The sequence below is a fragment of the Lonchura striata genome, chromosome 17, assembly GCF_050655825.1.
Source record: "Lonchura striata isolate lonStrDom1 chromosome 17, ASM5065582v1, whole genome shotgun sequence".
NCBI classification, from domain to species: domain Eukaryota; kingdom Metazoa; phylum Chordata; class Aves; order Passeriformes; family Estrildidae; genus Lonchura; species Lonchura striata.
In genome coordinates, this window is record NC_140719.1 from 12,592,002 (window position 1) to 12,609,481 (window position 17,480).

General features: G+C 43.2%; 1 protein-coding gene across 3 annotated transcripts in view; it reads left to right on the top strand.

Annotated features, from left to right (window-relative positions):
- Window positions 1–9,999: 9,999 nt before the first annotated feature.
- Window positions 10,000–17,480, top strand: part of DAB2IP (DAB2 interacting protein) — a 160,582-nt gene continuing 153,101 nt past the window's right edge. Inside the window, exon 1 of one of the 3 annotated variants that reach the window (XM_085556311.1) lies at window positions 10,000–17,456. Coding sequence is in view for 2 of the 3 variants with exons in the window: in XM_085556309.1 (XP_085412435.1) it covers window positions 10,317–10,434 (118 nt within the window). In the remaining variant the exon portion in view is untranslated. The remainder of the gene's footprint in view (window positions 17,457–17,480) is intronic. The other 2 variants (XM_085556310.1, XM_085556309.1) reach the window with 2 other exon arrangements.

Sequence of the window (17,480 nt, forward strand, 5' to 3'; positions counted from 1 at the left end):
CATTACCCTTGGAGTTATTCATGGCACTGCCACTCCAGCTCAGTCATGTGGTATTTCAGAATTACACAAAGCTCAGCTACAGGGCCTGGAGTGAAAGCAAACACGGGGTGCAGGGGGTGTGCCTGAGACCCTGGGGTGCTGGGAGACCTCCAGAGGTGAATATTCACATTTATCTGACTGATAAGGCCCCATCATGCCATCGTTTGTAGAACAAATCCATCTGGGCTTGCTGCTTCTCCTTTGTCCATATTCTGCTCAGCCTGAGTGAGGGCACAAGACTTTTCCTCCAAAGCAGGACAAGGAACAGCAAGCAGCAGTCTCTGGGGCAGAAATGCAGAGCACATCCTGGCCTCAGCTGTTCCACTGCGAGGGAAGAGCTGCTCTGCAGCTATCATGGGCAATCACAGCTGCAGGGACACTTCACAGATATGATTTCTCCATATTTAATTTATGCTGCCTGTATTCAGATAGCGAAAGATCATCCAGGGAGACCTTTTTGCCATTGGAATAGCAATGCCTTTTCTTTCCAGCTTTCTTTGTGCTTTTGGAAACTTCATGCTATTTTCTGTGACTGTGTGCTACCTTTAAATAACCCAGGTAATATTTCACAAGCATTTCAATGGACAATGGTGCTGTCAAGGACTGTGGTGCTGCTTCTCACATTATATTGCTAAGCAACATACAATACAGCAGCATGATACTTTCTGCAGTTGGTAAGGAGTCAAGCTCCAATATTCAGTAAAATTATTCTGATCTACTTTTTCGTTACACAATAATCCACTCATTTCAGCACATAAAGATTTGTATAATTAGTAACAAAATCATACAAAAGTTAGACATTTTTGAGTTTTTTTTTCTAAAATTTCAAGCATTGAATATATATACATATATATATTAATATTTTTTCCTAATTACCCTCAGAGAAATTGGTCTTAGCTACTTTGAGGTTGTGTGGCTTTCACTGACTTTGTCAAGATTTGCTTTTATCAAAGTACCAGTTAAGTAAAATCGTCAACTTTGAAGCAGGTTTGTTGGCTTGCCTGCTTAAAATTACAGATGTGCTGGAATACCTCACTCAGCACAGTCCAGCTTGAGGACAGAGAGATGTCAAATCTCTGTTCAGATCCACACAGATATTTCATAACATCTGTGTGAAGTAAAGTATTTGATAAGGTGGAATCTCACTTCTCTCATGTATTCCAAACTCCTCTATTTAAAGCCAAGGTAATGCTGAATTTGAAAAGATTTGTAAATTTTGTAAATTCATATCTGTATTCACTTTGTAAATTCATATCTGACATTTCATAGTGGAGATCATTTTCGTCAGCTGATCTCATCTCTATAGAAACAGATGTATAGTTTTGTTTATATTGATATTTTAAACAATTCAATAGGACCATCACTCACAATGTGAACCTCCTTTGAAGGGGTCTCTCTGAAGTATTTCAGTAGACCCTGAGAGGAGAATTGTGGCATTTGGAGGTTTAATGAAGCCTTTCCTGGGAGTTGTTTCCCACCGGCTTTCGCAGGCATTAGCACCAGTTCTGCTTGCTGGCCCAGGGTAAGCAAAACTCTCATGTTGCTGCTATCAAGGACTGTTTCAGCATTTTACTCTCAGCATTAGCCACTGTGATAGGATCAAAGAGACTTTGTATTATTCATCTTTTATCTTAAAGGCTTGGAGCATGAGGTCAAAATTGGAGTTATTGTCAGTAATGAAATCACAAACTGTGCAATATTGAGCAAGGCAGGGTCGGCAGAACCAGCGATGTGGACCAGAAATGATTTAGGTGCTTCCAGGAGGGATTGCTGGGAACAGCTGGGCTGATGTGGTGGGAGGGAAGGATTTGGAACTATGAGAAGCTGTTTCACAAGGAAAAGCCTGATCCCCATGGAGCTGGTCTCCCCTGGCTGGGTGTGGGATGTGTGGGTGGGAATGCTGCTCCTCCAGCAGCCAGAATGGTGCCAGGACCTCTCCTTTCTGTGGGTGCCAACGTGCCCGCTGTGCTGGGACTGCCTGGGAGGGAGGCAAGGCCTGTGTCCGGGAAACTCACTTCTTCCACATGGATCTTCTTTTCCACATCCTAATTCTAAAAAGAGAGACTGAATTTTGGGGAGCTGTATATCTCTGGAGGGGTACTTAACTCTCCAGGTGGCATATGGAAGAAAATACAGGCTTTGAGGATAATAACAGTGGGTAGGGGGTGAGGCAGAGCAGCTCAGTGTGTGAGAAATGGTCTTCACTGGAACAAGAGCACAGTAAACAGATTGGCTGATAATGCTGAATACCAGGCAATTTCCTTTTAAATTAGCAGATGGGAGGGAAAGGAATATAAAAGGAAGTAAGAGAAAAAAAGAAATTAATGATGAATGTTGAACGGGAACAAAATGTTGCCAAGACATCACGAGAGAATGAAGAATTGATGAAGAAAGGGAAATTAAACTGGTGCTTGATACGGGAGCTCCAAGAGCTTTGAAGCCCCAGCTCCAGTGCCTGAGGAGGGCTTTATAGGATCCTGGGACAGATATGTTTTACTGACATGCCCCTTGTGGCTGCAGAATTGGACATGGGGAGGATTTTGTGCTGATAATAAAAACCTGCAGCAGAAGAGAAGCTCAAGAGGGGATCTCATAGTCTGTGCAGCCTGAAAGGCATTTCTGAGCATCAGGCAAAGCCAGTTTCATCTGACACTAAAATTATTCTATCAAGTGATGGGAACTGATTATAGAAATTTGTTGTATCTCCTTGTCAGAATAAGAAGGCAAACGAGGACACAGCTAAATCAGATAAAAGTAGGCTGCCAAAAAGGAGGGAAAAAAGTACTTTTAATCCATTGTAATAATTTCAGTTAGAACAAAGCTAGAAGATTGGAGAGTCTGGGGATGCTAATATTGCCTAGGGAGAGGTGGACACACACATCTGAACAGACAGCATCAGCAGCTGATCTAAAGCAGTTACACACTGCAGCAAGTCAGACTTGATACAGAAAGTGAATTAGTTAATGAAAAGATGAAGAAGATGAAACGTCTTACTGGAGTTTCTAGAGGAGATGAGATATACAGGAAGATCAGTCACAAAACCCAGCATGTTCCACCAGGAAAGGGGGTCTAGAATGAGTGGGTAAAGTAAGCAGAGACAGAAGGCCTCGATGTGGAAATCCAGCTGTATCAATCAGCCACATGCACAGAGAGAGGAACTTGTATCTTTAATTTGGGTTTTAGTAGACTAAAATGTTTTTCTTTCATTTCTTGTCTTTGTAGCTGTATTGCCTAAAATGCTGTAAGGAAATGTTAATTAGATTTGACCTTCATCTGTGCTGAGCTAAGAAGCATTTCAGGGTAAATGGGTGAAGCATCCCTCACCTGAGGGCTGATCTGTGGTGGAAGGATGAATCAAGAGGGTGGGATTCCTAAATAACTGTTTTAGATTCCCAAAATACTCTGTAGGAAAAACAAAGGATAAGCCTCACATGGACTAACTGAAGAAGTATCATACAAGTCAGGAAAGGAAGTGTGAGATAGATGATTGGTTAGTCAGGATTTTTTGTTCATCAGCATAATGAATAGCAGGTCTGAACCTCCCAAGGATGCCAAAATGAGCATTTATTTTCTGTCTTTTCACTTTATGTTTCCTCTTCCTGTTGATTTCAATGAAGTTTTGCATTTGCTAGCCAAGTCTGAAATGAGATTTGGTGGAAGTATTTTACACCCACACCGATATCTCAACAATTCTCTGGAAACTGGGTTAAAACTGGTTTCTCTGTCAGGTGTTTCGATCTGTTTCTGAGGGCTTGGCTCAGGCAGAGCTAATTGAGTAAGAACAGAGACTGTGTTCTCATACTTTTGTTCAGCCTAAAGCAAGGGAGAATATTGAAAAAGTGAATGTGAAACCAGAAGTTACTGGACAGCGAAAAGGAAGACTGACAGTAATATCCCAAAAAGAGACATTATAAGCTTTTTTTTCAAACCAGAAACAGATTAGAAACCCTAAGAAAGAATAAGCCATCATTTATCTTCAGTATCATTTTCCAAGTGACAGCAACAAACAAAAGTTAGCTCAAAACCTTTACATTTTGCTTCACATAACACAGGAACCCATATGGAGTAATTTAGCCTCAAAAAGCCAGTGAAATGAAGGGGCTGCTTGATCTGGAAGGACAACAATTAGCTGAATCCCTAAACTGAAAGGGAGAGAAGGAGGGAAAGACAGGAAACAATAAATGAAGGAAAAGGAGCAGGCTCAGAGCAGACAAACTGACAGCCTTTGAGGGCTCACACTATGTTTTAATGCAGCAGCTTTGTTCACGTGCCTAAACACTATCTGGAATTTTTTCTTCTTTCTAAGTTCCTTGTATTTCTGAGAGAACTTGCAAATGGAAAGGAGTCCAGCATTTCTATACTGTAACTATGGATGTATGGAATAATCTACTGCTTTGTGGACATCAAGATTTCAGAGGATCTGAATGTCAGTTTTTCCCTCATTTACACTGAGTATGACACTGGCCATATCTGGAAGAGGGAAGAAAAGGTGACATTCAATATGCAAAAACATTTATAAATGCTATACCAGGGTTACTTTTCCAGCAGACATTGTTGAGGATTTAGTAGTTTATTTGGATTATATTTCTTTTAGCCTGAGCCTTCACAGAAACACCAGGTAGAATTTCTTTCCATGTTTCAAGAGTCTGCATGTGATTTCCCCCATGTAGCTGTCAGTAAGATCCCTTCAGAGCTTCAGTCACTAGGAATTTAGCTTGGTGCAAGAAGGATGAGTAAATTTCCATTTAGTCTACACTTGTAAGCTACTGATCCAATGTTTGGATATCCTCGGGATCCTGGTTAAGTATCCAAATGTTTATATGAATTTCCCTTTCTATGGGTACTTTCATGGGAGTTTTTATTAATGATATATTGATGTTACACCTGTTGCTGTTGTATCTCATTTCCATAACAAGGCAACGAAGAGAAATGCACTGTCCAGGGCTGTCCATCCACACACGGATCCCAGGGCATCTGGAACGTGAACAAAGCTTTGCAGAGTTTTTCAAAAGAGCTGAGAAAACAGCAAATGCTTCTTGTTCCTGTTTCTAGGAGACAACTGCAGGAACATAGTGAGGAATCCGTAGAGTCAGCTCAGATGGAATCTCAGCAGACAGCTCGGTAAATTGGGCACAGAACTCTGGGTGTTGCAGACCTTTTGTTATTCCTGCCCAGGAGTCGGTTTAGTTTTATTTTCCTCCATTAAACTGCCTGTAGGATTTTACTAAAGAAGCCCAAAGACACTTTCCTCAGTCTGAGGTTTACAGTAGCAGGAGGTGATGTTATGTTCTAGTGACCCTTAAATAATGAACTGATGTTATTATCAATTTTTGGTCTTTAAAATATTGACTACATTTGATTGTTGGCATTTTTCACAGTAGGATATTTAATGTGTGCTCCTTTCATAGCAGTAGTTGTATTTTCTATAATTACTATGGAGTCTGTAACTCTGAAGCATTTTGTTGTTTTCTTTTCTTTAGACTTTTGTTTGTTAATGATTGCAAGATTTAGTAGTTTGTGGCAGAGATTTAAATAGAGATAAAAGGCTCAGTCTGTTCAGCAATAGGCTTCTGAATGCAAAGGGGGTTCAGGAAGGGCTCTGTTTTGGGCACATACCAGACACAGAACTGCTCTTCCACCAGAGACCATGCTGATACACCAGACTCCTGATGGTTCACAGCACAGAGAGCACTGAGGGAAGGTGTGACAGGAGCCAGTCCTTGCACTGATATCCTGGGGAATGTCTTTCACATTGCCTTTTTCTCCAACACTGATCTTACAGCTTTTCACACTCCATTTAATCATTACACCTTTTTTTTTGCACATGCTTTTTCTCTGTGGTGGAGTTTTGCTGAGTTCTGGATGAAAAGTTACCACCTCAGATGTGTGATTAGAGCATCACCTTCTTCTGAAAATTAAGATAAAAGCCTGCTGACTTAATAGCAGGAGCATTTGCACAGACAGAATCTTCATAGCTGGGGCTGCTCTGCAAATGGGGCCTCCTGAAGATCCCAGCAATATTTAACTTCTCTAAGTGAAATTCTTCCCCCCCAGCATGAAGTAACCAAGGCTGCATCATTTCCATTTGTGTCTGTGACATATTCAAGCACATTTCGAAGAGCTGTAGTTCAGCTCAAGCAGCAGAGCAGCACAAAAGGGCTTTGGCATGAACTTCTGGAGTCAGATGATCCCTGCACTTGCTGTCCAGGGCAAGATAAGCTGCATCTCAATGGGAACAGCCCCGGCCATGAGCAGCGACTTTGAAAACGTGCCAGGTAAAGCCAAAGAAACTGAAGCTGGTTACTGGGTATGAATTGTTATTCAGCCCTCACAAAAGAGGAGGCTTTGACAACACCCCCGGTAACCTTGGCAAAGGGTTTTGTTAAGCAGGTCTGTGCCTGGCTGGCTTTTCAACCCGCAGGCATTGATTGCTCCCTCCTACATGGGAATCTGTGTTCCGGGAAGGGCTGGGCGGTGGCAGCAGCTGGGGCACCACGCTGGGCCTTTGCCCCCTCGCGACAGCCGCCTCCAGCCGCCGCCGGGGAACGGAGCCCGCTCTGCTCCCAGGGAAAGGCAGCTGCAACTGCCCTCGCTCCTTCCTGCAGAGCCGGCTCAAGGCTCTCATGGCTCCTTGTAGAGTCACAGAATCCCGGAGTCATTGAGGGTGGAAAAGACCTTTAAGATCAACAAGTCCAAATTTGGTTTCTCCCATAGTGGGACACTGCTGAGGAGGATGAGTTATCTTCTGGATGAATGGAATATTATTTTAAAGAATGGAGCGTTGTTCTCACAGTGTCTCTTGGCTGCACTTGTTCATATAATATTTCTACTTACTTTTTCCTATAGCTCTTTAGGCACCTGGTAGAACAGAAAACAGGCTTTTTATAGACTCTGCTGGCCGTGTTCTCTTGCTACTATACATGAAGTGGGGAAACCTAGTTCAAACAGACCTACGAAGGAAACCCTTTCCTCTGAAATAAATTCAAGAGCAGTTATATCACTGCATTACACTGCAAACTTAAGACTGTATTGCTTAATCTGGAAATAAACAATTACTTCATGATAGAGATTCAGTGCTGATCTCTGAAGAGAGATGAGGTGATTTTTGGTTTACAGCAAACCAGAAGCAGGGGTCATCTTTCTTGTTTACAATTTCATGTTACGGTGTAAAATAAATGCCAATGTGAGTGATGATTCCATCTGTTAGGAAAAGACATAGGAGTTAGGAAGTAGCAGCTCCCAGTTCCTCCAGTGTAGTCTGACATATTGAGCACGACTGGAGCCTGGGACATAAAAGATGCTGAAGCAAACATCATGCAGCCATTAGGCAATTAGATAGAAGTTCTTTTTCTGTCTCCAAACCAGCTATTGAGGGGAATGCAGAGATGCTCTGATTAGACAGTAACAGAAGACATTTAATTTCCATTTCCATCCAACAATTTCTAAATTCCTTCCTTGAAGAGTCAGCTTTCCAAAGCTCTCCATTTTGTGTTCCACTTAACCTCATGGGTATTGCAGGGAACATGCTTGCTGGACTTCTCTTTCCACGCTCATTAGTTCAGTGCGCTTGGCTCATTTCCTAGGATTTGGTCTAGCACAGCCTCTGACCATGCAGCCATTTGTCTGAAAATCATTTCCCTCTTCACTTCTGCAGTTTTCCTTTCAGTGTCTGAGCAATTAAAATCCCGAGTGATCAAAGCCCTGGTCTTCCAACTGTCCCTTGTTTTTCACAGTCATAGCATAAGCTCCTTTGCTCACTGCATGAGCTGAGCTCAAACAAAGAAGGTATGACAATTGCTCAATTGTTAGGAGTTGTGAAGAGTCTTAGCCAAAATATTGACATCATTTTGACTTAGACATTAAGAATTAATTTTTACTAGGTCTGCAACTAGAGATTAGCAAATCATTTGGATGTCATTAAAATCAAATTGGTTGTCACAAAAAAATCATTGAGGTCTAAATAACTATTACTTTTCACTTACCTATCTTGATTTCTTGGTCTTAGCTATTCTGTAGCATTCCTGAATTATTTCTGACTCTCCACAAGGAAAGACTTCACAGGTGTTTATTCTTTTCTGGCTCTAAACTGTCTCTATTATGTATATGCAGCATCTGTTTCATGGCAGAATACAAATTGTTTCTCTGTCTATAATTTGTCTTGACTCAGATGTTCCCTGCAGAACTATGGGTTCCTTTACGTCGACAGTCCTGATTCTCCAAGCATTTTTAGTCCCTTGTGATCGAGGAGTCAGTGAGTCACAGCCTGTGTTTGTATATCCCCACATCCTGGGGTACAGAACAGGCAGATGATACCTGCTCATGCCTCTTCACCCCCAAAAGATCTCCAAATCCTTTCCATGCCCATTCCTGACAGCCTGGAGGGATGCAATGTGCCAGTCAGAAGTTAAGACTCCTTTTTCCATCAGGCACTGCTCCTGGCCCGTGGACATGACCCAGAGCAGGTGGAGCACTGCTGACAGGCTGTGCCTGTGCCTGCAGTCACCGAGTAGGTGTTTTTGTGGGGAAGGTGGAAAGAGGGAGGTTTTTTTGTTTTGTCAGCGAGTGGGAGAAGTATTGAAGTTGTAAAGAACATCGGGAGCGTAGGGTGCGAGGGGGGAGAATGGAGGGTTTGCAGCACTGTAATTTCCCCCAGGGCAGAGATCTCAGAACAGTATTTAACAGGCTACAGACTGTGCAATACTTAAAACAAATAGATGGAAATGAGTCTTTCTTCTATTAATACGGCCTAGCCCTCAGGAACAGTGCTAAAATGGGTTTGCAAGGCACAATTACCGCAGAGTCCTGTCAGGCTGCTGTTAATTCCTCCAGGCAGAGCTCCGTGTTTTGCTGCCTTCAGCCAGCCATTCATTTGTCCGCCCACAGCCCGGAGCCCCCGGCGGCAGCGGGAGCTCCGGAGCCGCTTCCCGGGCTCCGGGACGGGGGAGCTGCTGAGCAGGAGCGGCACCCAGGGCCCGAAATAGCATCCCCTGCCTGCCTCAGTGCTCTGGCACCAACCACGGCAGCCCCAAAATGCACTCGGGCTGCTCTGGGTGCTTAGGGCGAGCCTTGCCTTGAATTCTGCGAAAAGCATTCTTTTGAAACAAGCTATGTCTTAATGCCTTAGCTGGAGTGTGGAGGAAAGAGTTTGAACTGTGGGTTCAAGGTAAAATTGATCCTGAAAGCTAGATTTGAAGAATGATTTCAGGATTGTTGTAACAACAATATGAATCTACGTTTTGGAGGCACAGCTTGGTTTAGAGTTGCAGTTTGAGATATTTTTCTGTTATTTTGTGGACTTGTCTTCAGAGAAAATGAAATTTTCATTTCTCAGCCAGGTGGTGGAGTCTTCTTCCTCAGCCCTTGTGTAGCATTTGTCCAAAAAGTTCAAATCATGTAAAGCTGGGAAATTTCAGCTCCTTTCCTGTGACATAAGATATATTTCAATGTCACTGTCACAGAGGACTGAGGCCCAGGGAGCAGTTGTGAATTACGAGAGGTCTGGAGGAGGTAGTGGCAGACCCAAGGAGCGGAGTGAAGGTGACCTGCCTTGCAGCACTGCGATCTGGCTGTCAGCTGATACGGGCTCTGTGGAGGCTCTGGTGTCATTTACCATCCGAGTCCAGCCAAGCTGGGGCTCGTCCTTCAGCTCCTTTGCAGGAGCCTTTCCAACGCCAGCCTAGCAGCAGGCCTGGCTTGGCAGGGCTGGGAAATGCAGGACAAAGTGCCCAGCCAAAGGCTGCTGCTGCAGCAAGTTCCGAGTGCCCGGTACAGAGTCCCGGAGCTGCTGCCCGGTCAGGCACGGCCTGGGCTATTCATTCTGCAAACAGCCTCCTTCCTCTCCGTGCCAGCCCGAGGGACACGGGGGAATGGCAGAGTTTATTATAAACTGAGTGGAGGAACAGACTATTGCTGGAGGAGATCCAGGGTTATAAAAGATTGGCGCGGGGAGGGGGAGGAGGAGGGAACAGGACATAATTTGTGTTTGTGCATGAGGGGGTGCAGACTGTTGGTTTCAGCGAGGCATTCCCCAAACCCTCAGGACCTCTGCCTGGTTTTGGTGGGGTTTTGTGCAGTGCATCTCGTGCTGTGTCAAAGCCCACTTACTTTTTATTGTATCAATCATCCTCTTTATGCAGCACCACGACTCGGAGAACGCTTGCAGGTCCTGTTCTGAATGAGCTGCGCCTGCTGCCAGCTCAGCCTAGTTACTGCTGTAACTTAGTCTGGGGGATGGGAGAAAAAGGTTGCTGCTACTTTAAATATAATGCATTAAGAGGATGCTGGAAAAAGGCCTGCATGCTGTAATACCCAGCCATCGAGTGGGAAAAGGAGCCAGATGTAATACAAAAGAAGAAACACAGCCTCTTATGGATGCTGCACTAATTCATAAATCAGGTGAATCAGCTTAGGCAACTGCTGTGTTTTTATGCCTCTGCTGCATGGAGAACTGCATGTTGGATGCTTTTATTTGAAGTAATGGAACCAGATAATCCTTTGGACCAGGACAACTCCAATGGTAAGAAGTAGGAAACATAGAAGAGAGAGGGAAAAAAAAGGATAATGAGAGTGTCTGAGTTACCCATCCTGCTAAAAGCACAGGGCTAGGCATGTATTTGTACTGTCTGCTGCATGGATAAGTAGAAATGAATGTGGGAATGTGCTTCACAAGAGCTTAGAAATCCCTCTGTTTACAGGATCTGGAGACAAACATGTAGCAGTCTGATACATTGAGATATTTATTCTACTGGAAGGAGCAGGAAGCAGGCAGAATTAACCTGTCTCCTGAGCAGTCTGTGCAGAGGGAAGAGGGACCTGTTCATTCCACCTTTTTCAGCTTGGGGGGCTTTTTGCCACTGAGAAAAGAATGGAACTTTGTGCTGTATGTGCTGTTGGATGTAGCATTTAGGAACAGATTCTTTATCTGCAGAAAGCTTTCCTACAGGCAGATGCATGAGTAATTTACTTAGGAGGATATATTTAGCCAAGGATCACATAAATTCACCCTGGAATTAAAGTCCATGGTTAAAAATGTAGCTATTCCATGGATTTATAGCATTCCACATGCTGATGTTCTGCTATCCAGTCTATTGGAAAGCACACAAAAAAGTATAAATTGAGGGGAAAAGTTGTTAGCAAGTCTTATTTCTCTGTTAGTGGAGAGAATTGGCTGCATTGAGGACAACAAAGTATTCGTGTTTATGAAAACAATTTCAGATGGTGATTTTTGGAATAAATTGATTCTCAGCTGTTTAATATGCATTTGGTATATTCTGAATACAGCTTGAAATCCACTAAATATTCCACTTCCTACACAAATATTGTTCAGGAAGTAGTTATGGATTTCCCACAGCATATTCTCTGCTGATAAACAGAGCTTCAAGTCTGACACAACTGCAGTGTTAATATCACAGAGACCTAAAACTGTGTGGAAAGAATGTGGTTAAGGGAATGAAGTAACATTTAAACTATGTGAACAGTTGACTGGGCAGATATAAGTGGGCAGCACTGCTTTACTTGGGGCTCTGTGCCCTGCTGAAATAGAATTTAAAATAATAAATGACAGGTTTCAATGGTGTTTCAAATGATGATATTTGCATGAAAATATTAAGAGAGGAGTCTCTTCTTATTTCTCTTTTCTATTCTATTTCACATGTAGTTATATTAATTCCTCTCTAGAAGAACAGCATCTACCTCTCATGTCTCCTACCTCCTCTTAGATCACTGAGACACAGAATTAAATCTCATTTTCTTTACAGCAGGAAGTTTTTTAGGATTTTCAGGGAAGTGCATGCATAGTTTGAACTGATATTAACAAATATGCAAGCAGGTGTTCTTGTCCATCCCAATGTTAGAACCTGGCCTTTAGGAGTCACAGAGAGTGTCTGGGTTCTGAGGGAAAAACAACTTTATTTTCTTTAATATGTCAAATTCCTCACTGAATTTAGAATGCAGAATTTAAGACATGTAGGTTCTCATTCTTCTCTTACAGGCATCTAAAGTATTTTCTATCACATTGTGTAGAAACTTTGTTTTCCTACAAAATATTTGAATAAGTCGGCAAACACTGGGAAGGTTCATAAGCTGGGAAATGAGAGATAAGCAAGCACTGCTGGTACCAAGGGTATGGGAAAAAACTTCACTGCTTTCCCTTCCTAACTATGTAAATCTTCATCTTCCTTTCAGTTTGTTTAAATTACTTTTATTTAAACTATCTCATTGTAAACAAACGGGTTGAACCATTTATTGATCAGAAGGTCAATTCCTCCCCTGTGCTGCTGCTGGAGCTGTGGCACTGCAGGACGGAGGGACTCAGCTGCTGCTCTGAGATTCCAGGCATTATTTTGCATGAATTCAGTAAACAGAAAGTTCTCAGAAATCAGCCAGCAGAGTTCTGTTCAGGAAGATTTGCCCCTTGAGAACGTTCCCTTGTTCTGGAAGCAGCTCCTCGGTCCCTTGGCTATCCAGCAGCTCTGGATGTGCTGGGAACTTGTGTTTGTCCAAGTGGGCTGCTCATGTGACAAGTGTTAATGCCCTGGGGAGTGACCATGACTTAAAACTCCCGTGCTTGCTGTAAAAGTGCCTTTTTATCTTCAAGAATGCCAAATCAAATCCCCTTTTCTGCCAGCCAAATGAAGTCCATTCTTTAATTTTTGCTCTACCTGACAGTCCATGTACGTCAACCATCTACCTTAAAATTCAGCCTCGCTTCCTTCTGTGTTGCTTATTGCCAGCACAATCAAGAGATGATTAATGACAGAAAAAGCTGTTCTGAAGAATTTGTGGTAATAATGTACTTGAGAGTTGCTTTTTTCTGCCTCCTGCAGCCCTTCTATTTGCTTACTAACATGCATGAATTCAGCTCACAGGACGTTGGTGGAATATTCAAGACAGGGAAGCTGTGTCTCATTTCTTAGCACAAGTTTTTTTTTTCCCTAATCAAATTAAGTTGCCATCTTTTCATGGAGATGCCTCATATATTTATTATTGCTTGTAGCTGGAGCAGGGAATCACCACTCATTTATGTGGGGGCCTGAAATGAGATTTAAGCTGTGTTGGTTGCCTTGACATAACAGCCCCTGGAATAAAACCTGTGGGTTTTGCATCACCTGTGGGAGCAGTGGTTACTGGATTTTTCTCTGTGATTCTCCAGGGAGCTGCAGTGCTTGACTGCCTTGAACACAGCCTGACAGACTGCTCTTCATTTGGAGATTTGTGCAGGGAGTTCTGTAACTTTTCTCCTCTACATGGGATGAAGGCTCACAGAAACTTAGAGGTTCTCATATGGATTTTAAAAATCATTAAAGTAACCCCCACGCTATTTTCTCCTTCTCCCCGACCCATTCTTTTCTTTCTATTCTCTAGAATGCAGGCGTGTAGAGAAAGATTATTGTCATTTTGTGGTGTCTCACAGCTCTGACTTTTTGAAGTGTTCTTTTTTAATGTAGTGGTATGGATTTACTTCTTTTCAGGAAAAAAAAAATCTTGGAAGAAACTTGCTGAAGAATGTGCTGATTCCAAAACCATAACCCTAAATTACCCATTTCGGAGGGATGACATATCAGAGCTATGGATTTCTCTTTTGTACCATAGCCACTTGCTGCTCCATGAATAAAAGACAGCTCAGCAGCTTTCTGCAAGCTGCTAGAAGATTTAGAAGATGTTTTATTTGTGTGCAAACTCTTGAGTACAAAATATCCATAAATTATGTATTCTTTGTGTCTTCTAATTGCTCAGATCTCCGTTTGTACAGCTCTTGTCAGCACTGGAACCACCTCTGAGTTTATTCTTTTCTGTGTCCTGACAATATTTCTTTGTGATTTGGTTGTTAATCCTTAAAGAGCACAAGATTTTTATTTGACTTTTTGAACAACCTTGTAGACCAGATCCCAACTACTGGCTTTAGTGGAATTATATTCCCTACACAATAGGTGTGAATCACAGATGCAGATTTGGTGCCACAAAGAAATAAAATTAAACCATTGTGCTTTAATAACACAATAATTACAGCATTTTTTTTTCCAGTCTCTGACGTACACATTGAACCAGGTGAATTACTTGGATGGCAGCCAGGCTTGAACTTTGTCTGCTGTTGGTAATTGAGATTCTTCAGGCACTGTTCGAGGGCAGTAATGACATCCTGGCCTCAATGACACCTTGGCGGGCATTAAAAATCACACCTGACAGAGAGGAAAACAGAAGCAAGGGCTGGGGACACAGACTTTTTTTGTAGGTTATGTGAGGAATGGGAGATCAAGGATTCAGCAGATTACTGTGTAATGATTTGTAGATGCATTCTGCAATTTCCAGGTTGGAAATTGAGCTGGGGACAACCAATGCATGCAGTGGCTTCCTCTCAGTCCCTGCTGAAATCAGTAGAAGAGGGCAATAAATGAGCATCCCTCTGGATTATGAGCATTTAACAAGGGAGAACCATCCAGATGGAATCCTGAAGCAATATTCAACGAATGGAATGTAACCATCCATACTTGGAGGTGCTGGAAACAGTCACAGTCATCTCTTGGTTCCTTGGAATTAAAGAAAGGGATCTTTTCATAGTCAGGCAAATTCAAGGCCTCTTTATATTCCTCCTAAAAGAGAGGAACTTCAGAGCATTGTGAGAGATCCTCCCAGATCCATCTCTTCTACACAGCACTGCCAGTCTCCCTCAGAATTTTCTACATCAGCCGTAGCTGGAAGGAGAATTCAGCATTCACTGGATTCAGCAATTCACTGGATGGTATGGAAGAGTGCATAGGCAAGGACTTCCTGGGAGCAGAGATAAGGAGGAGTTCCAAGCATGCATTTGATGTATTGAGGTGTTTATAAGTGAGAAGCTTTTAAATTAATGAGACTCAGCTGGAGGAGCCCAGAAGGAAGTGTCCCTTGTTAATGAGATCTGAGCCCCACATTTTGACCTAGTGGTGTTTCTGAGCCCTTCAGTCAAGGGTTGTTGGGATTCCAAGGATGAAACTCAGCTGCTGGCCAGGAGCCTCCTCTTCTGGTGCTGCCCAGAGAGATGGATGGGTGCTGATGCCTCCCATCCCTGGCTAGCAAGTCCCCCCTGGGATGGATGTACAGAATAAAGACCTGCTTACCCTGAGCCAGTGTGCTTTATGACATCTAAATGGGGCATTTGCCTGTGAGGTTCCTTGAGACATACACGGGGTTATCCCAGCACTTGGAGCATTATGGGGATCATGTTTGGATTTAGATGTGCTTCCTCTCCGAGCATCTCCAAGGAGCCAGCACATGGAAAAGCTGTAATTGCAGAGCATTCCTCCTGCTGGTAGAGGCTCAGAGACCCAGCATATGCCTTGCTCAGTGAGTCAGTTGTCAAAATGATTTTGGCTGCTATGGAGCTTAGTGCAGGGGATCAGAAAATACCTGCCAAAATGAGGCTTCAGAAAATGTTTGTTTTCCTAGCAGATCTAGAAATGCCTCTAGTTTTGTTTTACACCTTTAAATACTTCTCTAGCTGCAGCTGGAGGTTGGTGGGCAGCTGTGGCAGATGTTATAACACGAGCCCTTGTTCTTTGTGCTGGAGCTGCTTGTGTGGGTTTGTTTCCTTAGCGTTGGGTGGGCAGGGCCTGGCTGTTGGAGCAAAATGATGCCTCTGGATGTGGGTCCTGCTCTCAGAAACCCTGATAATTGGTGTTTTGAAAATATGAAAGTAAAATGCAAATAGCATTCTCTTATTTGGTCCAGAATGAAGAAAAAGAAAAAAAGACAAAAATAGTAGAAGTTAGTCCAGAGTTCACAAAATTTTATTGTCTCTCCGACTGGCCCTGTGTTTGGAGAAATGCTGTTAGAGCCTTTCTCCTGGCAGGGAGAATATCCCTGAAGAGTTTTTCACAGTCCATGTGTCAGACAGGAATGCAAAGGATCAATTTACAGCCAGAGACAAAGATCTGAAAATGTCCGGGGGGACCTGGGGGAATGTTGCTCACCCCAAATAGTTTCAGCGATGTAAGTGATCCCACTTGCCCGACTGCAGCGTGTGTCCAGCTTTGCTGGGATCAGCCCTGAGCAGCAGCAATAAAAGCAGAGTGTGTGCTGCAGCAGAGCTGGGGCAGGAGCACCGAGCACAGCACAGCCTCCTCACTTCTGCTACAGAGCTGGAGAGAACTGCAGCGTGCTGGGGAAACAGGAGTGCACCACGGTGTTCCAGGGAGAGCCGGGTGCTGTGCGTCTTTCCATGAGTAACTTGCTGTGTTCAGCAGGTCATCCTTTATTATTGGGTTGCAGCTGTCAGAAAAACCAGGCATTGAGCTGAGGAGGTGGATTTAGAAGTGCCCTCTGGATAGGATGGTTTGGAAGCTGCACAGAGCGGTTGGAAGTAGTTTCAAGTTCAGTTTGGCCAGTTTGCGGATGATGGTTTTACTTTCCCTGAAAGTTGGTAGTCAGTTTTATTTCATACATTCTTAGAGATATTTGTTTTGTTGTTATTTAAAGTTTCCTGGTAAACTTCAGACAAAACTAGAGGATGTATTAATCTATTTCATGTAATTTGCAACAGGGTCTGTAAAGGTCTGACTTTACAGACTTAGAAATATATATTAGAATCTTAGAAATACATATTTGATGTATTCAGCAGAGGACGGCATGAGGGGTTTGTCTGAGTTGTCTGGAAGAGCACACGTACAGCTCATCCTTTGTTTTGACTCTTACAAATGATTGTTGTTTTTAAGACTGAAAAAAAAAGAAGATTTAATTATTGTGACTTTTAACCCAAGATGAAGCTGATCAGACAAATTCAAGGCACAGAAAAAGTAATCAGCATTTAGGACTTGGGGAAAAAAGCAGGTGCATTCAAGTTGAACCCCGCACTGAGCACACTGAGGGCTGCTGACCCGCCTGCCTGTGCCTCTGCCGAGGAGAGAGGCAGGTTTTATTTTCCCTGCTTATTCATTTTCTGAGTCATTCATCTTGTGCTATAGCTATTGAAAACTGTAACAGAGTCTGGGAAGCACTTGGCTTTTGAGTGCTGCCTCCTGATTGGACTGGGGAATGCTGCTGTTCGGGAATAATGTGTGAATACCATCTGCTCCGAGGAGCCGGGAGCCTCCGTGGATTCTGCTGGAGAGGCACCTTCAGCCAGGACTGCGGGCAAGGGAGCACGCCTGCCTTCCCTCTTTCTTGTCCAAACTTTTACTTGTCACTGGATTTCCTTTCTGCTTCCCTGTGGAACTTTTTTGGTGCTTTGCCTGAGGACTGAGTTGCTTCTCCTGTGGGTTTTGGGGGTGTTTTTCCTTATTTTTTTCCCCTGTGTGGGATTTCTTCTGGGGTTCAGCATGCACACCAAGCCGGGAAGTAAATCAGGGAGTTTTACAGCTGTTTATTGCAGCAGGAGAGTTAACGTGGAATGTCTGAGTTGCTTTGAGAAACTACTTCCAAAAATTTGACCTGCTTGTAAAAAGGTAAGCAGGAAAAGACTTTGGAAT